Source organism: Eumetopias jubatus, unplaced genomic scaffold, assembly GCF_037043125.1.
Source record: "Eumetopias jubatus isolate StellerSeaLion01/CBP00866 unplaced genomic scaffold, mEumJub1_p1.0 scaffold_4, whole genome shotgun sequence".
NCBI classification, from domain to species: domain Eukaryota; kingdom Metazoa; phylum Chordata; class Mammalia; order Carnivora; family Otariidae; genus Eumetopias; species Eumetopias jubatus.
Window position 1 is genome coordinate 23,907,798 of NW_028274810.1, and position 23,469 is coordinate 23,931,266.

The window sequence follows — 23,469 nt, forward strand, 5'->3', positions numbered from 1 at the left end:
TTTCTTTCTTTCTTTCTTTCTTTCTTTCTTTCTTTCTTTCTTTCTTTCTTCTTTCTTTCTTTCTTCCTTTCTCTCTCTCTTTCTCTCTTTCTCTCTTTCTTTCTTTCTTTGATTTCACATATAAGTGATACCATGCAATATATGTCTTTCTTGGCCTGAATTATTTATTTAGCAAAATGCTTCAAGGTTCACCCAGGTTGTAGCAAACAGCAGGATTTTCTTCTTTCTCGTGACTGAATAGTATTCCATTATATATACCACGTCTTCTTTATGCATTTATCCACAGACACTTACGTTGTTTCCACTTCATAGCTATTGTGAATAATGCAATGAACATTGGAGTGCAGATATCTTTTTGAAAGCCTACTTTCAATTCCTTTGGATAAACACCCAGAAGCAGGATGGCTGACTCACATGGTAGTTCTAGTTTTAATTTTTTGAGGAACCTCCACACTGTTTTCCATAGTGGCTGCATCAGTTCGCATCCCTAGCAACAGTGCCCAAGGGTTCCCTTTTCTCCACATCCTCACCAACATGTATTATCTCTTGTCTTTTTGATCATAACCATTCTAACGGGTGTGAAGGTGATATCTCATTGTGGTTTTGATTTGCATTTCCCTCATGATGTGTGATGTTGAGCACCATTTCATATGACTGTCGGCCATTTGTATGTCTTCTTTGGAAAACTGTCCAGTCAGTTCCTTTGTCCATTTTCAATATTTTTTTTGTTTTGTTTGTTGTTGAAATATATGAGTTTTTCATATATTTCGGATATTAAACCCTTATCAGATACATGATTTGCATAGATTTTTCTCCCATTTGTTAGGTTGCCTTTTCATTTTGTTAGCCTATTGGGTTTTTTGATGTGCAGAAGCTTTCAGTTAGCTTTTGTTAAATGTTAAATATTTCCCAAATTTGCCTCTCAGGGTATCAGCTTCATGATTTCTCTCATAGCTACATACCACCTCAACTATCGCTTATTTTTTCTTTAAATCAATCCACTTTACTAACAAATTATAAAAGAAAACATATCATTACCATAAACAAAATACAAATATGAATTGGTAATAGAAGCTAACCATAAAATGAATATACTGAAAACCAGTATTTTTCAATTCTAACCAGATATTATTTTCTGCTGAAAACTGAGCCTGAGACTCACTCCCTCTTTATTGAAAAAAAAAAAAAAAAGGAAATTAGCAAGTTCTCACTGCTGTTAAATAAACCCCCACATCTCACCGGCTTCAAACGTTAGAGTTTATCTTCAAGTCATGTGACAGTCTAGTGCAGGACTACTGACTGAGGGACTTTGACTCCTTCTGTCTTATGGCACCAACAACTCCTGGTTCCAGAGAACTCCCTGCTTCCAGACAGCAGATGGGGAGAGAACATGGAGAAGATACACATGATTTTTCCTCCTGGTCTGAAACTGACACACATCATTGAACCTGATGTTCCTTTGGTGTAAGTCACCACCTAGGCACCAGGCATGTAGGTCCGGACTAGGTAGCCACTTCCCAAGGCAACTTTATAATATGAAAGTGAGGACACAAGTTTTTGTGGTCAAGTTATGAAATATATATGTTTATAGCAAAACATAACCATAGTTTTCTTACCTGCTGGGAGGGATAACTAACTACATTACTGTTTATCACTAACTATATTACTTCTTCAGTAATTCTCCTAAATTCATTGAATTCTGTCTCCTAATCTCAATTCCACTCAGAAACTATGTTTCAAGAATTTAGCAACACCTTAATTAGCAAAAGTGCTGGAATACATATAGACACTGAAGAAACCTTAATTTCTCATATCATGACACAAAGTTAATGAGATAGTACCCCATGTATCTTTTTACCTCTTGGTATAGCTTAGAACCTTCTTTGGCTAGCTTGAAATTGACGATGGGAAATGAGCTCTCTCTATATACATGCCTGTATAATAACCAAGAATGCACAGTGTGTTTGATAAGAACCTAAATATAAACCCAATGCTTTCCTACAGTCTCATGACCTTTATGGATAAAGTCGCTTTTCAGATATATTTCACATATATCTGAAGTGTATGAGACAGGCGAAGCACCATCACACTGATTGCATGACTATGCTGCATTACATCTGAAATGGTTTTCTTGTACCAATTTCAAACCAATGATGCATGGATATCTTTGAATCATCACCAGTTGAAAGAGAGAGGAATTTCTAATCAGGTTTTTATAAATAAAAACATAAAGCTATTTGGAGTTTGGCATTTGATGAAAGTCTACAGTGATTGAATCTTCCTGAGAAAACTTACTTCCATATTTTGTCATTGAGGAATATGTATACTAGAGGGTCAGCCTCTGGGAATTGAGGTATGAGAGCAACATTATGCACTTATAACAAACATTTAAACATTTATATTTGGGGATTTATGATTTGCACTTACATTTTTGTAGGTTGCTATTCATTGGCAAGATGGGTTTTTTTACTCACTACCAAGCAGGGTAATGGATAAGATAGAGGACCACTACCAGTTCTATTCTCAAAGATGGGATAGAGACATGGATAGGTCATTTAGCAAAGGGGGTGTGTGTAGGTCCGACTTCATAAGCAAGGTAGGGCTCAGGGGACTTCATAATGTCAACACTGAGTTCAGTAAAGAATAATGGAGTCACTCCATCAGAGGATGGGGTATAAAAGAAATATGGTACTCCAGCTTGGGGAGAGCTGTGGAATGTAAGGCTTCTGTTTACCTGGCGGATTGAGGTTCAGGAACACAGGTCTTGCCTCCAAGAACATAGACTGTCAGGTTGCAGTTAGAAGGGGACTGTGACTCAAAGAACAGCACAGTTGCTCAGACACAACCCTGGCTGGGTAGGTAAAAAGATGAGGGCCCTTCAGTACCAGCTTCTGAGTCCTTCAAGGGTATCATCACATTCAATATCAGATTTACATGGACCATGAATAGACACCATCAACCTTCCATAGGGGTTGCTTAAGAGCTTCCTATAGAACTGAGGATCAGGCAAGGGCTTTCTCCTTTATTGGCAGAGGAAGAGTCGGGGTGGGATGAGTTAGTGAGTCCAGATGAAGGGAACTGGAAGGCAGATGCAAGAAATGAAGTGAGGGTCGACTCCTATGTACTTACTGTGCCAACTTACTCTTTCTCTTCCAGTAGTCTCTCTCTCTCTCTCTCTTTTTAATATCCCAGTGAAAGAAAAGCTTTTGCTAAGGTGGAGGAGCTATGAATAGCTGATCCATGGGAAGCCAGTGGTGGATTCACCCCACTGGGGCCACAGGCATTCTTCTTCCTCATGTTCTACTCCCTTCTCACTGTGCTGTCTGTAGACAGCTGGGGACTGGAGGCAGGCAGAAGGAGGGGTCATGTTCCTTCCCAGCCCACCTCAGTTAACAAGGCTCCTTACCTCAACTCTCTCTGGAAACAACTTTCATGTATTACTTCACAGAAGAAAGAAGATGTTTTCAAGGAGAACTACAAAGTGACAAGGCTTTAAGCATCCCTGTCTCTGGATTCCATGCACTGTACGTGTCATGTTTCCCTCTCTCCCACTCCCAAGGAAGAAAGCAAATCAGTTATGCTCTTTACCCAAGGGCTGCTTTGGGAATCGAATGAAAGTGGCAGCCAGTGACTCCAGATTAAGAACTTCTTCTTGATGATGGTGAGAAAATAACCAATCCACCAGGTCTTCGATTCCACATAAGAACCAAGAGTATGCAGAGGAAACATGCAGAAATGTTATTGAAAACGGGATCTCAGAGAAGTAACAGCAGAGTTAGAAAGGGTGGGGCAAAGCTCCTTTGGTGTTTGTTGAAAGTTTGGCATGTATGTCAAAAGGATCAGGAAAGTAGCTTTTGAAACTCAGTTCTTTTATGCCTGGAGACTCCGGGATTGTAGAGGTCCTTATGACCTTATGCTTTGTGCCCCTAACACTGTCCCCTTAAAACTGTAGAAATGTTAGGAATGTGGTGGAGCTTCAGGGTGTAATTTGAATGTTGGGAAGTGTGAATAGGGAGCAGGGGGCAGTGGGCGGTGAGCTGGCTTAACCTGGAAAAGTTGGAGGAAAAGCTTCCAAGTTTCTAGGCAGAAGCTATGGTCAAAACAGCTCTGAACTTGGATTCAGATTCTGGCGGTGCCAGTAACTGTGTGACTCAGGCATGTTTAACGTCTCTATTTCTCTCTGGATAGGTGTCCTTATCTATAAAATGGGCAGATTGAACTGGATTTCATTCATGCATACAGCCATTCACATTTATTGCCAGGCACTGTGCTTTAATATGGAAGTATAAAGATAAACATTATACAGTCCTTGCTTTGGAGAAGCTCTCAATTGAGTGGAAGAGACTGATGTGGCTGATAGTTATAAAATCATGAGGAAAGTACCATAATAAATGTACAAAACGCTACTGGAACACAGAGAAGAAGGGATGGGCTGCACCAGGAATACACATAAGGAATAGGCAATATTTAACTTACATCTCAAGCACAGAACTATGCCTTGCCTACCAAACTATACTAAGTGATGGACCAAGTATAAAAGCCTGGATATATGGAAATGCCTGGTATGTTGGAAGAATTTAAGTGCTTAGCTGTGCCTAGAACATAGCATGTGTGGAGGCTGTTGTGTGAGAGTTGCAGAAGCTGAAAAAGGTGGGTTTAGGTTCAACTATAACAGTCATTTATGACAATTCCTGTTATCCCATTGGTTGTGAGGACACACTGAAAATTATAAATAGAAAATTTGGATTGCACACATTTGTTTTCAATGTATCAATCTGGCAGTAGATGGCTTGAAGGCCAGAGGAAAAAATGGTCATATTTGAAATATGATTAAGAGGTAAAAGAACAGGAGTTAGCAATTGCTGGAGAGAGGCAGATGAGGGGGACAGAGGTATCAGTATGGTGTGTAATGGTGTGAGAGTTCTAGCCTGAGTGTCTAAGTGGAGGATGGCAGGTTAACTGAGATGGTGACATGGAGGGGCAGGAGGCTTAGGGTAGGAAAGAGGAATTTCCTTTTGAGTGGGAGGGCTCTGAGGACTTCAATATGCAAATCTGAGCGTGTTGAGATGTTGTCATTGAATAGGTGGTTGGGGGCCTGCATCTGGAGGTCAGGGAAGAGAGAAAAAGCTAGGATTTCTTAGAGTAGCAGGGGTTGGTAATACCTTTGGGAGAATAAAGTCCTTCGGGGAGACTTCTGACAGGACAAGAAGAGAAGAACCAAAATAAAATACCAGGAACATAGAATTTAGGTTTGTAATTCGCTGACGAGAGCTTTTGCCTCCAAGGCAAACTCCATCTACTTTAGCTTCTGTTCGGGACATGTTGAGAGCTACCAGAAGGAGGGTCTACCTCCACTCCTCTTGCAATGTTACCTTCCTAGTAAGGCCTATATCTAAATCCTCTCCATCTACCTGATCACATCTATCTACCCTTTCTCTAAGAGTAATCAGGATCACACCCTTTCTTTGATGCTGTGTTACTTTGAATTCTTCTAGAAGCAGGTACCAAATGTGATTAGATGCACAAGAGATTTATCAAGAGAAACACCTGTAGAAGATAAAGGTTTGGGGAGGGCTGGGCCAGAGAAGGCTAGGAGAGGCCTCAGACTCTGATGGAGGTGTGACCTCTGTGAATTAGAGGAGGAAGGTAGGGAAATTGGGTAGCAAGCCCCTCAGAATACAACGCAGTTTCAAGAAAGACTTGGCCAGGCTGATTGGCAGTTTTCAAATCAAATTTGCCAATCTGAGGTATCTCACATCTCAGGAGAACAGGCTTTCCTGAGTACCCCCACCATGCTTAGTTAGTCATTTGCTAGAAGGAGCCCACAGGAAGTGTGGTCCCAGTGGAATAGCAGCTGGGAGCGTGAGCTGGAAAGCCTCCCTGCAGCAGGAGAATCTGAATGGCACATCTCACTTTGACCACAGATGCTTCCAGTGACTCAGTAACATTTCTTTCTAAATGTGCTACTGGCAGTTATTGTCCAAACCAGTTAAAACTCAGACTCCTGCCATTATTCATTATTTCATTTGTGTCCACCCAACTGGGTTATAAAGCTTTCTTTAAACAGCAGTGCCCAACATGGAGTCCTTAACTCAGAAGGTATCTAAGTATTCATCATAAAAAGCACCTACATTTGATGAGATAAAGTCCCAGTAGGCACACAGAACACGATATCCAGAGAACATGGTAGAAAGGGCTAGTCTAGAGAAAGAACTAGCATTGTGGGGGAGGGGGAAAATCCAGCAGGATGGGATGGATGAGAGTTGACGTAGACATCACTGCAACTCCCTTTTGTCGAGAACTAGGCTTTCTGCTGGGAGAGGCAGTTTTCATGCGCCATGACACACCTTCTTAACTTTGGTGAATTGGACCAGAAGAGACACCTGTCCCCAGCTGAACCCCCTGGGAATTTGGAGTTGGGATGCAGTAAATCTAATTAGTTGAACTTTCCCTGAACTGAGCTAACATGTTCAAAATAGGGTTCTTGGAAACTCTTGGGGCAATCGTGTACGCTAAGAAGCAGGAGAACTGGTTTGCAGAAAGACAAGAATGAGTCAGGCATTCAGAGAAGAGCTGAGAGGCAGTGTAACTCCAGAGACAGGGAGTGAGATGCCGAGAGTAGTTGCCTGGACTCCTGAGGAATCTCCATTACTGGACCTGATCCTGAGCCCCATCCCCCAAGTTCTGAGATAACACTCCAAACCCCAGAATAAATTCCCAGTTTTGCTTAATCCAGTCTGGGAGAGTTTCTTTTAGTAGCAGCCAAAGAGTATTGATTGAGACAGTGGTTCAGCAGATAGGCTGAAGACACAAATAGGGAATTCAGAAATGTGAAATGTGCTGACACACAGCCAGGCAAGAGGTTAGCATTAGGAAAACAGAAGCAGAGCCCTAGGAAGAGGGGCCTGAACAAGGCAGTTCTTTGCCTGGTAGGAACCTGGTAGGTAACCAAACGCGTTATCAGGTTAGGGACGAGCATCGAGATCTGGTTATAGGAAAGAACTAGGGTGTAAGGTAGAGCCTTCATCACAGGAACAAAGCAGAAGTTAGTTATTAGGAGTCAGGCAGAAGGTCAGAGGCTGACTGAGACCTTCAGATCTAATGAGGATGGAATTCACACATGCATTTAGTAAGAATTATTGGGTATCTGTTACATTCAGAGGAATTTTGTGTATCATGGATTAACAGACGGAGTTGGCGGTGGGGGGGTGGGGTCAGTGTACTAGGGGGTGGAGCCAACCTGGGGGTGGAGACCCTCTGGTACATGCTCTGGAGGAGAGAAGGCTTGGGAGGGCAGAATCAGGCCGGGAGCCAGGCAGCTCATGATGTGGAGTAGGTGATAGATTTTTAGAATCTGCAACAATGTAGGGCAAAAACAGACCTGGAAGAAGTTGAAACTGAAAATTCAGAAAGTAACTTCTTCCAAAGAGCAGCAGAAGAGTGATTCAGAAAGGAAGATAAGAAGATGTCAGACACACAGCTTGTCTATTTGTCAGCTTCTACTAGGGCCCTGGTGGCAACTGATGAAACCCATAGAAAATGCCTCTTGTGCCTCTTTAGGCCAGATGAACTGTTTCATCACCCACCTGCTCTACTTTACCAAAGTTAAAAATTTCAGGAGGAAATTGGCGAGGCTATAAACTCCAGCCTTTCCTAATTCAATCCAGTCTTACCAGAGAGGCAAGATTGGATTCCTTTAATATAATTCAGCTCAACATCTACTGGTTTAAACTTGAACACTGACCTCCTTGGAAGAAGAGATACAGTAAGAAAAGAGGAAAAGTTAGAAAGAATAAAAATTAAGAAATGCTTTATAATCTGTTATTCATATTGGAATAGAACTAGGACAAATGTTTAATCTCCTATGAATTTCTGTATCCCCCCCTTATAATTTTGAGTAACTTGTAATTACAGATACTACCTTTCATCAAGACCCCAAAAACATTTTTCCAGGCAATGTTAGGGACTCTCTATATAGTATGTTACTTAACCTAGACAAGATGTACTGGAAACTAACCTTAATAATGACAAATTAGGCAACATAACATTTGCTCCATTTCTTTTCTCTTAATCATATTTCTAGTGTTGATCATGGTATTAAATAGAATCAAAAGATCTGGGGCTGAGTCAGCAATTTCTGGTTGGCTTCTGACTGGCTTGATGGGGAGCAAATTTTTTAACCTCCCTAAGCCTTCATTTTCTCATTCATGGAGGAATATTAACACATGCTCTAATACCTTGCTGGGTGATTTTAAAGGCCATGTATGAAAACCACTGAAAATGGTATAAACAACAAGGGAAGAAAGGCAGGTCCTTTAGTAAATCAGCATAGTAGAGCAAAGAATCTCTACCAGAATCTAATTTTTCTCCTTACTGGCTCTGTGGCTTTGGGCAATTCATTTGAGCTTCAAGTCTTGTTTTTTTCAGTTATAAAAGAAGTATGATAATATTTCTGTTTCATTTTTATGAAGATTAAAATGACATATGTATACCAAAATATAAAGAATATATTAATGACTACAATTTTTAATACTGTCTCAGAATAGAATAATGAGATTTTGGCAAAGGATAATCTCAAGACCAAACACATGGGAATTGGTTTTGTTTCTTGTTATAAAAGTATTAATATAATTTGACTTTAGGATGTCTTTATCTGATCCTTTCTAGAATATTTTCATAGAAAATTGTTCTGATTTCTGTGGCAGTGTCAAATTTAAGCAAGACATAATCACTTAAAAATAAAACATGGAATTCAGTTACATACCAAAAATAAATATGTGTGTCCTGAAAGATCCTTGGTAAATTTTTTTTGAATGAAGTCTTTCAGAAAACAAAAAATGGTATGGTACATTTTTATTCATAATTTGTCAGTTTAATACTCCCCTGAATTGAGAGAAATATGGGTTGTATACATAGGGATAAGGTTCTGATAAAAGGGTTTAGTTAAGCAAATATGATTCAGTTTTATATTGAGATTGTTACCACTCAAAGGAGTTACTTTCTTGCATGTTTTAAAAAATAAAATTATTCTGCATTTATAGTGCTTAAATTCTAATGTTCTTTAACCTTTTATTTTCTTGCAAGATAATAGTTGGAGAAACTGCAGTGTTTTGCCTACAATTGGCCACACGGGATTTTGAAAACCAGGAGAAAACTATTTTAACTGGAGATTGTTGCTATATAAACCCACTGGTGCGGCGAACTGTACGATTTCTGGGTATGTGTTCACTGAATTATTTTTGTTGTTGCTGAAACCATGTTTATGTATAAGCTAACCCTTAAAATGATCAGCATTTTAACTCTATGCAAATATTGGATTATATTTTATTTGAAATGTCTCAGTTTGGTTTTAAAAATAACATTGCATACTACTTTCTCTTATATGGCTCCACCTCAGATGTAATTTCCATATTATTTTAAGAAAAAAAAAAGAACACCACACTTGGATGGATGTTTAATATTCCTTAAGAAACTAAAAATTATATAATTAGAAGAAATGATTTACTGTGTTTATGAAATTTCAGAAACAGTGCTTGGGGAGAAATGATAATCTAGTTAGATTGTTGAACATCATGAAAGACAAGAAAAATAGCTTGGCAAAGAAAAGATATGTTGTGTTTGTTAATTATCAGATGTAGCTCTCCATGCACTACCTCTGAGCTTTTTTTTTAATGTGAACAAAAAAGTACTAGTGATTTTATTAGAGGAAAAGATTTACTATTACTATATTGTACACCTGAAACTAACATAACATTTTACGTTAACTATACTGGAATTAAATTAAAAAAACATTTTTTAAATTTTTTATGTTTTTTTAATTATGTTATGTTTAATTTTAGAAAAAGATTTACTGATACTTGAGCCTTCAGTCTGAAATTCTAGCACTAATACATATAAGCATTGATGAATTATTGCAAATCATTTCAATTCAGTAGAAACTTGGCCAAGACAAATTTTTTAACTGGACGCCATAAAGTTTAATATAAATTTTCATTTCCAGTATTTACCAGATAAAAAAGTATGTCTGTATATGCTACATAAAATTTAAGATAAATTTTTATCTGTATTTAGATTGAGATTAAGGTCCTGTACCCTTCCATATATTTCTCATATCGGTGGGATTAAGATGAAGACTTTAGAGATATTATGCATAGATCAGCTAATCTATATATAAATCCACTTAAAGACTAATCAAACGTCATCTTGCCTTTGAATCTCTCTAAAGACAAAAGGTCTCCATATCTAAGACTGTTCTTTTTATTGCCATCAAGTTATGCATCTCCAGAGCCTTCATTTATACCGTTGAAGTGATGACAACTTTTATATGAAACTTTAAAAAGCTATTTTTTACATGCATCAATACTGTGTTCTTGACTCATTTATCTTTGCATGAGTCATTTAATAACAAAATAAGCAATAGTATACTCAAAACTAAACATGGTAAAATTGACACTTTCTAAAATACTGTTAAAGCAAATTTTATCATGCCTACCTAAGTAGTTATTTTTTTGCCTTGGCACACATATTTCTAAAGAATATATGGCACAAAATAAAGCATGTTTTAAATCTCTGTATGTTTCTCATTATATGATTTTATGAAATATTTAAGAATGCTTGATTTGTTCCTTTTCCCTTGTTCATTATGGTTTGGATATTTCTGGTTTGTTAAAATGGGAAGTTTATAAGCAAAACATCACTGCATAATAGGGCATCGTTCTTTGTAGGGACTTTATCCTGGCGGTCAGCACTGTGGATACATTCATGGGATGTCACTTTAATAAGTATCTTTGTAGCTACAGTATTGGCCTTGGGCCTGATGCACTGAATATTTTAATTCAAAAGCACATTTAGAAACTTTACAAGTATCAAGAGATATTTCCATATCCTTATCAAATACTTCTCTCTATTTTACACAGGAAAACTTATTACAGCAGATAAAGAAATGGTTTGGTTAAATAAAATGAGTACATCTTAGCCTAGATTTCAAGGGAGTAGAGATGAAGACTTGCCAGTTAAGTTCCTGTGCTGGGCCATGATGTTTGGAAGCACAGGCTACGTACATGAACATTCTATGAAGCTCCTCCATTCTTTTTCATTTCCCTGCCTCTCCTAAGTTTCTGCTTTTGATAACATTTACTTGTATGATTCATGAAATGCTGGGAAGATGTAAAGAAAGAGCTTTTCATTATTTCCTTTTAACATTTTTAGATAAAGAACTAAGGTCTTTGTTTCATTGCCATTGTATGCACATCGAGTTTTGCTATGTGCAGGTTTATGTACCTGAGCCTTTTATAATCTTATATACAATTTCAAAAATTAGAAGGATAGCCATGCTTCTGACACTGGAAAATTATTTGGTCCTGCACAACTTTCCTGGTGACTTCCTACATAATAGCCAATAATTATGTGTAAAGATTTAGCAAACAAACAATCCAGAAATTTATGACTAAGAAATAAAGCATCTGATTATTATCATAGAACCATATGACTTTTTAATGAATGAGCGGTTTGGGAAGTTTTCTCCTGGCATAATGTAAAAATACCTGATGGAATTTTATTTCCCAAAATTAAGAATAGATTTCTTCACGTTGGTACCACATCCTCAAAGATTGTATTTGTCAGTTTAATTGAAAATGGTGCCAAGGAATGTATTTTGCCTAAATAGAGGAGAAAAATAAATTTTGGTTCTAATGACCAATGACATTGAATTTAGAAATTTTTTTGAATTTGAGTAAATTGTCACATTCCTCACACACACAAAAAAATCTGTGTATACTTAATTTTATACCTTCCAGGAACCAAAGCAAATAAATTTTAATGCTGTGAAGATAATTGAAAAGTCATAATTTTGATTGCACTATTATTTACGAGATTGCCCCAAATTTGATAAAGTCCAACCATAAAACATAAGACGGGACCAAGTTACTAGTTGTTATGTGACTTTTTAAAAATGTATTCGTGAAAGCAGTGTAGAAATCAATCTGAACCATTCTTCTTAAGATTTTCCATGATATTTAAATGAAAACTAATGGCATTGGATTTTACTGCTAATTGGTACCTCCAGCAGAGTTAATATCAGTCTGAATGGGTTTAAGAGGCATAATCAAAGGGAGACACCTGCTTTCCTTTATGTTTATGAGATGCGAAATATTTTCAAAATAGGGAAAAATCAAGATTGCTAGCATTAGTAGAAGGTGAGAGACTGAGCCCTCTCCAGAGAAATATGTCTCCTTTTTAAAAATCACATTACCCAAACACAGTCTTAGAATATATCTTCTTCTTTTATCTTATGTCTTATAAACCTGCCATGCATAAACTGTAGCCAGTGGTAGACAGCTCGATATGTTAAATAACTTAACACTCCCACTACTCCAGAAAGCAAAGAATTGGAGAGAAGTGAAATGGAAGGAACCACATATATGTATGAATTATTTTATTAGTTTCTAAAATATTTCCATGTTGGCTTATCGTAAACTGAAATACAAACAGAACAAAACAAAACAGAGTTACGATGGTTTGTTTTCTTCCTCAGGTATTTATACATTTGGGCTATTTGCTACAGATATCTTTGTAAATGCTGGGCAAGTAGTCACAGGGAATCTGGCTCCACATTTTCTTGCCCTGTGTAAGCCCAACTATACAGCGCTTGGATGTCAGCAGTATACACAGTTCATCAGTGGGGAAGAGGCCTGCACGGGCAACCCAGATCTCATCATGAGAGCAAGGAAGACGTTTCCATCCAAAGAAGCGGCTCTTAGTGTCTATGCAGCTATGTATCTGACAGTAAGTAAGGATTATTAACCAGTCTTAGTCTGTCTTTCTGTTCATTCTCCCAATGTAGAAATTCTTTTTCTCTGCCATAATGGAAGTCACATTAACAGCTTTCTGTAGGCCGTTTAATTTATTTTTAATACTAGCTGTTTGGACTGTGGATAGAATTAAGTCAGTTGACTCTCATGAGATTATGTGCGGGTAGTTGGTTGTATTAAAGAATATAGTCATTAGCATTTCTATTTGAGAATATGTTTGTCTTTATGTTAAATAGCGCTTAATGGAAACAAACTTGTCCCGTAGCAGTCCCCATAATCTTGTAATAGCCCAATTAAGAAAACTATCCAGACCTCTTAGCTGCCTACTCAAGCTCTAACATTCTCTGGTGGAGGTGGGGAAAGGGGCACTCTTTTCTTTAGAAAGTTTTTTTGTTTGGTTATTGGTAACTGTTGTCATCATAATATCTCAACTAGTGTTTCACTACTTTCGCATAGAGCTAGCCAAAATGTCCTTGTAAATGATGTTTTTTTTTTTCTTTATTCTTGAGTCTTTGCCATCATTTCGGTGGTGAGAAGCCAGACCCCTGCTGCAGATGTCCAGGACCTCTAGGTGGAAGTAAATGGTCATGGTTGAGTGCGTTACGGATTCGCCGGGGTAGAAAGAAGGGCAGCCTTGACAGGCAGCGCTTGGCCCCAGCATTCTTGCCATCTGCCCTTCCCTCTATCACCAGGATCTGCCTTGTAGTTCTGGAGCTGGACTCCCAAAATGTGCTCTGTAGGCTTTTCCATGCGTACAGTAAAAAGTTCAAAGATTTTAAATGTCTTTTGGGGTTCTCCTTTCCAATGGTGCTAATAGCTCCTTTCTTCTGATTCCAGTTCATTGACAAGAGATCTCGGGACCCATCTGAAACCAAATCTGTTCATTACTGATGACTTAAAAAAAACCTCAGAATTATTTTTACCCTCAAGGAGCTATTTGATTATGGAAATATTTCTGATATTCTTAATGCGATCATGTCTGCTTGTTTCTAAAAGCAGAGAGAAAACACAGTAATACCCTATGACATCTCTACTTGAGATTGGAAACAAAATTACTGAATAAGCAACAATTTAGGAGGGAAACTATACACTATACATACCGCTCACAATGGCAGGATAATTCTGGAGGCCTTAAGTACATGCATTTTAACATTTCTAAAGTTTTCAAGCTGAGCTAATTCCGTCCCTCACAGCCTGGACTTTTAAAAATCCCATCAAAAAAGGTTTTATAGAGTTAAAGATGAAATCTCATCCTATCCATTTTCTCTTCCACTCTCTTCTAACTTCTGTCTAGTTTGTCAGTTCCAACTCCCTTCTTCCCCAGTGTGCTCCCAACTCCACTCCTCCAATTTCCCCTGATTTCTCTATCCCATCAGCTTTGCTTTCTGCTTCCCATTCTAAGGCACTACGGACTTGCTATAAAATCTGTTTGTCCATGCGTATTCTTTTATTCATTATATTGCTTCACTACATGTCCCATCTCTCTTAGAATATGAAGCATTCAGACTGAAAATGAAGATTTAAAACTTGAGTGAATCACAAGTCACAAAATACTTTTCATTCATTGTCATCACTTCTAAATCTGACCTTGTTATTTGTATCCGAGGATGAATTGCAAATATCTGCATATACATATGTGATCAAGCCAACGACTTGAGACAAATTCCAGAATACTCTCTGAACCCAAATCCTGTTACATGATTATTTTAGCACTAATAGATGATTGGTTTTGCTCTCTAACCAGGGTTTGCCAATGGTAGTGAATGTGCGAGTACTATAAATACTTGATCTTTTTGTTCTGCCAAAATCGTGTTTTCAAAGGCATTGCTTTGGGAGAAGGTATTATGCTTTTAAGTCCTGGAGAAATCTTAATATCTTGTCTTGCCTCTGGTCAGCTGGCAAGTGTTCTAGCAACCTCTTATCTGTATATAAAATATATTATAATTCTATAATAATTATAATTACTATAGCAAACATTCATTGAACATTTACTATGTGTCAAGCACCGAGTGCTTCACTTTTACTAATTTATTTAATATATTACTAATTGTATTAAAATTTATTCTTTATTGATTGCTATTACTATTTATGTAGTAATTGAATATTTGTACTAATTTATTGAATCCTTATAAAAACTCCTTGAAGTATGTAGTATTATTATGCCCATTTTACAGATGAGGATGCTCAGAAAGTGAAGTAACCTGTCCAGATCCATAGAACCACCCATTTTCCTGGCTACAGTGATTCCAAATATTCCAGAGAGAGGATATTAAATCGTATTAGTTCTAGAGTGTGCATGGTCAGCTAAATTTCCTCCTGCTGCCACATAACCTCAGCATCCATAAAGATTACGGCCGAGGGTTCAGACGGGTAGATATGTTTAGAGAAAAAACATTTAATAACACTCCAGCACTTGGAAATCTTCTATCATTAAACCGTGGTTCAGACTAAAAGTCAGGATTCCTCCTTGTAATTACATTGCAGGGTACCTCTGTCTTTTTAACAATAGATTCTATTCTCTGCTAACTGCTTTTCTCTCTTCCCTGCCACCCGTTTATGAGTGTGTGAGTGTGGGTGGCTGCTATGGCAACTCTGGATATAACTCCTGCTGCAAATGTAGGCATTCCAGTCAGGTTCTGCTGTTATATTTGAACCCATATACATATATATTTCTTCCCAGCTTCACTAGAGACACCTTGGGAAAACTTTATAATAGAAATGTTGGAGTGTTTCAAACTGATGCAATCTCGTGAAATGCTTACCAGAATTTTGATGAGTAGGTAAATAAATTGGAAAACAGCCGTATATTTGGGATTTTCTGTGGAAACAGCCTTATTGCTGTATTTAGGTAGAGATAAATTTGTTTAATGTTGTGTAGGTGTTACAAACATATGTAAATACATAAATAAAAATAAATAAGCTCTATTGTGAAGTATATGAATAAGAGCTGAGACATATTTTTCTGATGTTTCTCTTTGTGGATTAGTCAGTAAAATTAAGGAACTTGAAATCTCCCTTAGCACTTGACTTTAATTAAGGCTTTGGGGATAATTTGATAACAGAGCTGTTCTCTTTTGCTTTACTGAGAACTTTCAGGGGGAAAAAAAATCCCTATGCCTATTTTTGCAAATGTTGTTGGTTTCTCAGGAAAAAAATTCTGAAGGTTATTTAACCCTCAACCATTAAATTTATAATTCAGTGTTAAGTCACACTAGAATGATATTTAAATTTAGTTTTGTGTTATTCATTTCATGTAAAATGAACAGTTTTTCTAATTAAAGTCAAATGAACTTCAAAGGTGAGAATGAGAAATAATGTTTGGTGACTTTCCAGTTAACCTCATAAATCAGGGAAACAGAAAGACATAAAATGATCTCTTTAGGTTACTTCCCTTTCTGGCCTTAAATTGATTTTTCTGAAAATCTTTAAAAAAACAAAGAAAGAGAGAAAGAAAGACAAAAGGGTCAGCTATACTTGTTGGCCTGTTTTCATGATCTTTTGCTGTAAACAAACCACCCTAAACCTCAAAACAAGAATTTGCTATCCTCAGGATTCTGTGGGGTGATCTGTGGTTTTACTGGTAGTCAAACCTTGTTTCTCTCATGGGTTGCATTTAGCCTAGGGGTAGATGGGGCTGAGGCAGCTCAATAGCTGGGCCTCACACGTTCGCAAGAGATTTTCCCTAAGAGCAGCTTCCAAGGGAGCAGAGGTCCAAGCTACAGGGCATCTTGAAGCGTAGGCTCCAAGACTCATTCACCACCCCCACCTCTGTGCTCTGTTGGCCCAAGCAAATCCACAAGGCCAGCCCAGACTGATGGGGGCAGAGACATAGACTCCACCTATAAATGGAAGGCGCAGTACAATCAGATTGTAAAGAAGTGGATATACCAGGAAAGGAGGGATTTGTGGATATTAAGCAGTTCACTGCAGTCTTTCCCCAGAATTAGCGGAAGCCTCTGAAATATCATTCCTCCCCTTGTTGGTGTCCAGTCTTTGGCATTATCCTGCTCTTGCTTCCCACCCAGCCATCTTTTAAAATAATCTCAGAGGTCTCAGGTGCTCATGGGTTGCCAGGACGAGGGTTAAACAAACACAACCCACTGGTATCTGCCCCTCCGTTAGTAACATTTTAGCTAAACTCCGTAGGGGCACAAACAGGTCCTCATTCTGGGGTACAGGAATTTGGGGGGTGCATGGCAGTTTGGCTGCAGCATGTGATGTCATGTGACTGGTCAGGGATTGGGTTTGGTGGAGAAATGTTGGGGTGGGTAAAAAGAAAATCTCTGGGCTACCTTCCTGGATTTGTCTGGAGTGACTGATCAGATCTGGCTGCCATCAGAAAGCCATGCCTCTAAATCTTCCCTGCCCAGAAGTAATTTAATGCTGAAATGTATAAGATCCCTGTGCTCTAGATTTTAAATGAGCAAATTTGTGTCTACTAGATAATCTAACAAACAATATTTATTGAGCACCCACTTGTAATATGACTGCTCTCCTATTACTATGACTATTACTGCCGTCACCACTATTATTAGTCGATTGACATTTGTCCTATCAACCTTCAGCTAAGTGTCACACAGGGGGAAGGGAGGTTACTAAAGACATCTGCAAAGTACCCACTGAGTTGCAATGTTTTCATTATCATGAACCCCTTTTATAATTTACCTTTTTATTTTATTTTATTTATTTGTCAGAGAGAGAGAGAGCATAAGCAGGGGGAGTGGCAGGCAGAGGGACAGAGCAGGCTCCCCGCGGAGCAAAGAGCCCGATGTGGGACTCGATCGCAGGACCCTGGGATCATGACCTGAGCCAAAGGCAGCCGCTTAACCAACCGAGCCACCCAGGCGTCCCTATAATTTACTATTTTCTTGTCCTACTTTCCTCCATGAACTTGATATTTCTAAATCTTCTATCTAATATAATGCTTTCCCATCCCAACTTAGGCCCAGATATTGAACAGCGGCCCATAATAATAAAAATATAATAATGCTGTTTTGAAATGATACACATACAGTTATTAAAATTGCACACATACAGCTATTAAATAATAAACAGTAAATGAGTAAAGACACATGTATGCTGGGGTTCCTTAAGTGTTAGCAAACTCCAGGATGGGGATTCCTGGCAGCACTTGCACGTTAGGAAAACAGGACTTACTCTTATAGGACAATATAAGGTATAGTCAGGGCTGCATTAGGACTTTTGTAGGCCCTAGACACTTACTTTGCTTTCAGGGCCTCTTCTGCCTTTGAAAAACAATGTATAAAATGTATAAAGGCAAATTTATAAATAACATATATTAAATGTGTTCTTCAACCTAAATGTTCACCTTTCCTTCTGTTTTTAAAAGAAATGAAGACAGTTTTATTGGTCCCTAGAAGTATCATGGGCCCTCGGTACCATGCCTACTAGATAAGTTTGCCCTGAAGAAAGTGCATAATAAAGTTCTCGATGGAATATGATTATTAGTTCATAGATAGATAGTGACATCACTACCACTTTGACCAGGTCCAACAGAACCCAGATGACAATGGGCAGCTCTAAACGTGTGGTCATTTGATACCCCAGAATCAAACATTCCATTTCTTCCATGCCCAATAACATGCTCAAGTCCATTTTTCAAAAGATGCATCAAGCTCTGCTGCAGAAGTAATGAACTTGCTCCTGAATTCCAGGAGCCAACACTGTGATTCTCACACGAGGGCTGGCCATGAGCTCCAGACTGTATGTTTTCCTCCACTGACATCTTAAGCATCCTAGGGCCTGCTGGATCCTGTGGCCCAAGTAACAGGGCTCCTTCCCTGTACTTGTTGTCAGGGCCCTTTTCTGCTCCAGGGCCCACTTAAAGCTGGCTGCTTTTCAGGTCACCTGGTCTATAGGCCAGAGCAGTATCCATAGGTGTGGGAAGTGAGTCCCCAAGAACGCAAAGTGATCTAAAGGTGCTGTGTTTCTTTCTTTGTGGTAGGGGTTCAAGATAAAATAATTTGTCTTTTACTTTGGAGGGAATGTGTAGTATGTCTCTGGTCAATGGATACCTAAAACCTCAATTGATGTCTCAAGCTCTTGAATCTTACAGGGTTTATCTCCCAAGATCTGCAATGCATGTGGCATTGCAAGGCCTCCAGTGCACTGACCATCTCTTATTTACCTGGCTCGATCAACATGATGTCTTTGATGCAAAGAATCAATATGTTGATCACGTCAGACTGATATGGCAAAGAGCAGGAGGGTTAATATAGCACTGACGTAAACTGTGATGTAAAAATTTGCCTCTTCCATGTGGATGTGAACTCTTTCTCATCCTCTTTCCTGAACAAGATAGAAAAGAATGCATTTGACAAATCAGTGATCACTACTACTTGGTTGAAGATTCAGTAGTCTATAGTCATTCTCCAGAATCTGTCCATACTGGTGAATTAAATAGAGATAAGATAACAACCACCACCCCTGAATTCTTGAGATCCTAAGTGGTGGACAAATCTTCACCATTGCCCCTCCCTTAATGCGGGATTGCTTTTGATTTACTATCTTGGCAGGAGTGGGAGGGTATAGTTTCATAAGCTTCCTATTGAATTCCCCCAATACTCTACCTGCCAAGGGGAAAATGACTATTGGATGTGTTCACAGACCTAGTGGACTTTGGCCCATATTCACTACATAGTCCCCATGCAACCCTATTCTAGCAGGGGCCATGATGATGCTAATTCAGGCCTCTAGGTATCAATGTCCCCTTAGACTCTGTGTCCAATAATCCGCAAAATATCTGGATATTCTCTTCTCCCCAATTATATAGTCACCTGAATAAATGGTCACAGGTCATACTGGGGAAGGACTGGGAAAATCTTTACATTATGTACTTTCTGTCATGTTGCAGGGTCCTTCCCTCTGGGGACCAGCTGCCTCTTCAGTTAGAGTGGGTTTCATTTTGGTTTGGTAACTGCATAAAGGAGTAAAACTTTTTATTGGGGCATCCACTTTCAGCTCTGCATTCTTGTTATCTTGTAGTTATAGATTAAGTATTCTTCTTGGCTCCTCATCTATTTACCTCTAGGAAGTGCTATGTTTTATAAATCAATTCCAAAACTTTCTGCTGGTCACATCACCTTGGCTGTCACTCAGGCCTTCTGTGTTGTTATGATAATTCACACACACACACGCACGCACACACACACATGCACACACACACACACACGCACACACACACCCCTGCTTCTGATGGTTAAGCACTGGCAATTGGCTTCTCTTTCTTCAGGCACCCCATGATCTGCATGGATATAAAGGCCCCAGCTCTGTGGTAATCTAGCTTACCATCAATAATGGCCTGCAGAGGAGAGATACCCCTCGACTTCTGTGCCCTGCTAGTGCCCCTCTCACTAGCACATTCCTCGTGCCTCAATGAACAGTGAGTCCATGAGGTCTCCCGTGGTACATCATCTTCTGTGGGTCCTTAAGACCATATTATATGTCCATTCCAGCAATGCCACTTCTCTGAGCATTTTAAGTCCTTCCTCCACCATCTGCCAAAGCAATTCAGGCATGTCAGCTTCATTGAGAGAAAGTAATCACTTTCTCCAGGCTCTTAGGAACCTTCCCAGCAGGGAGTTTTTACTGTTCCCTGGGAGCCCTGGAAGAGTATTAAATCCCATGTCCCCAGGGAGAGTGTCCTCATGTCAACAAACACTCTCTTATCCTGTTTAGATTTCAGCCTCCTTGATAAAGCACCCTCAAAATCCAGCCACGTAGGTTTCCCCTGGCTTCAGCTGTCGTTGTGTCAGCTAATTCTTACAGCAGTTTTGGGGCAGAGTCTGTCCTCCCTTATCAGGTTCATCTCATGCTGGGCAACTAAGCCCTAACTGTTGGCCTGGAAACCAGAAGAAGAGGTGGAAGCAGATCGTGAGAGGGCCTCTGTTGCCCTGGGGGAAGAGGCTTCTCACTCCCACTGTCCCACCCCACCCCCAGCTAGAATGGTATGGGTGGGGCTGGAGGAGTGCTAGCCCTGGATAGGTAGGGGTGGGCCACGTCTGAAGGCTCCAAGGGTTTAGAGGAGTCTAATGAACCGTAATCTTCATGTACATCCGCTCAGATGTCCCTGTCCCTTGTGTCAAGATCTTAGATTTTTCTACCCAGAGTCCTGTCCTTGGCATAACAGACCTGCCTTACCTGAGCATTCAGTCATCTTTGAAGATCCCTGAACTCTTAGCTAGTAAGTTGTAAGCCTGGCCTTCAGCCTCTTTTACTCTGACATTGCAGAAACAAGGGCTTTTTTTTAAGTTGCCAAAGAGGCACTCTGGCCATCACACTCGATTTTCATTTGTTTGTTAACTGTCCTCAGTTTTTCATTTTCCTTCTGGAGGGCACCAACACAACTTAGTAAGAGCCAGTCAATTGCATTATCCCTCTAGGCATTGTTTCCATGGACTTCTCAACTTCCCATGTCATTGGCCTGGTTAGAGTATTCCTCTTTACTAAGTTGACCAACCATCAGACTTCAGACTTCCAGTGCTAAAATCAGGAAAGTTTAGTGTAAACCAGGTTAGATTGGTTACCCTGTCCCCACCAGAACATTCTCCTAAGTCACAATGGGTGGTTTTTAGCAATTGGATTGCTACCTGGTAGACTGTATGTGCCTAATTTCCAGCAAGAACATGTCTCCAGACCCCATCTTACCACCTCTTTTCTTAAATCATCCCAATTCTGTTAGGATCCTCCAAGAAGTGGAAGCTGAGATAGAATGAGGAGTAGTATTAGAAATAAAATTAGGAAGCTGAGATTTATTGGAGGACTGAAGGGGGATAATATTTATGAAAGAAGGAAGAAGCAAGATTGGATAGGGAGAGTCTCAGACCTCGGTGTAGATCTGACAGAGTCTCTGCCGATCTTGACCAGGGGTTGCCCATTGGAAGAGCCCCGCACTACATAAATGGCCAAGCCTTAGTACCCCTGCTGTGCTCAATCACTGGTTGGGGGCTGGCCAGGAAGATTGTGGTCTCTGCTCAAACACTCCACCCTACAGGTAGACACTCAGCTCACTGCTCTCCCTACAGCAGAATGGCTGACTCTTTCCAGAAGGGAGATGAGAGCAACTTAACCTCCGTGGCTTGCCATGCTGCTTTCCTCTAATTCTCACTCAGAGACAATCTAATAAGCTAACGCTCAGCAAAGGGTTAACACTGTGATGTATTATCTTCTGTGATAACTCCCTGTGCCAAATATACTTGCATCTGGAATGTCTTCACATGTAGGAAAAAAATTATGGCCCTGTAATTTCAGTCATCCGACCTCTCCTAAATTGAGTTTATAGTTTAAATCAAGGAGATTTCTTGGCACCTTTCCCGCTGTATTACAAAAGAGGCTACCTTCTCCTATGAACACAGTCTGCTTTGAGCCATTTGTTTGTTTATGCCATTTAAAGAAAATCTTGGAACGGGAACAAAGGATTTCAAATAACAAGGAGAACTCCTTCTATAACAATACAGAAATTTAGAGTATAAAAATAATAACTATTATTACTGAGTGCTTACTGTGCTAAGCACTTTACATACAGTATATTTGTTGCTTTTTCTCCTTTGTCAAGCATATTAATCAGGCATCTTTCTATATATAAGGATGTGTGTTATTAGTTTCTGTATGATGTAGAGAAATATGATTTCCTTAGACTTGCTAAAATTTCCACTATCAAAGAACAAAACCAACAGCCACACAAAAGCTTTCCATTAATTTGAGCTACCATTCCACCTTTGAAAGAAACTTCTAGAAAGATTAGTTTATATTTCTTTGCCAGCCATCTCAACAACATTCAGACTCTTGTTCACCCTCCTACCCCAACTTTTCTCTTTTTAAGACTTTGAGAACATTGAGTCCAAATTTGTTTCTTCCTTATTGAGTGCTTTATTGCAATGTCAGAAAATCATCTACCAGTGTTTACTAAGTCTCTGTTCTTGACCTTTTCTTCCCTCTGTTATCCCTCCCAAGAGTGATCTCATTCATGAACACCTCCATGTCTTCAAGTGAACCCCAAACTCCTTCACCAGCCTCAACACTCTCTCCTGAACTCCAGACTCTTCTTAACTTGAACATATCTATGTGGTGTTCCATCAGCTCTTTAAACTCAATACTTCAAAAACCAAAATCATGATCTTGCCATTGCTCCAAACGAGCTCCTGCTTTTGTCTCTTCTGATTTGATTATTGGCATTCCTATCCTCTCAGTTACCCAAGACTGTAATCTCTGAGTCACCCTCTACCCCTCCCACTTCTACACCCCCTCATCCCGATGTCTGATTAATTCTGTTGGGTCCACATTTGAAAGATCTCTCAAATCCAGACTCTTCTCTACCCTGTCCCCCATATTTCTACTGCTTGAATTTGGCTTCTTTGTATCAGGTGCCTTGACTACTGTAGGACCCTCCCAAATAGGCTTCCTGAGTAAATCCTTCCCTCATCCCGTCCGCTCTACACTCTGCCACTGGAGTTAACACTCCTAAAACATGAGTGTGAAGCAAGTCTCTCTTTGCACAGAAGCTTTCCATAGTTTGCCCCCCCCACCAACCCTTCAAGGATCACACTCCTACATGTAGCATATGACGCCCTCTTTGTCCTGGCTAAACCTTGTCTTTTTTTGTGCTATGGACTGAACTGTGTCTCTCCCCCACCCAACCACC

The 23,469-nt window shown here is 39.4% G+C and overlaps 1 protein-coding gene across 1 annotated transcript in view; it reads left to right on the top strand.

Moving 5' to 3' along the window:
- The window catches only part of PLPPR5 (phospholipid phosphatase related 5), a 106,123-nt gene that overhangs the window by 32,387 nt on the left and 50,267 nt on the right, over positions 1-23,469 (top strand). Inside the window, exons 2-3 of the mRNA XM_088022937.1 lie at positions 9,085-9,217; positions 12,533-12,783. Coding sequence (XP_087879063.1) covers positions 9,085-9,217; positions 12,533-12,783 — 384 coding nt within the window. The remainder of the gene's footprint in view (positions 1-9,084; positions 9,218-12,532; positions 12,784-23,469) is intronic.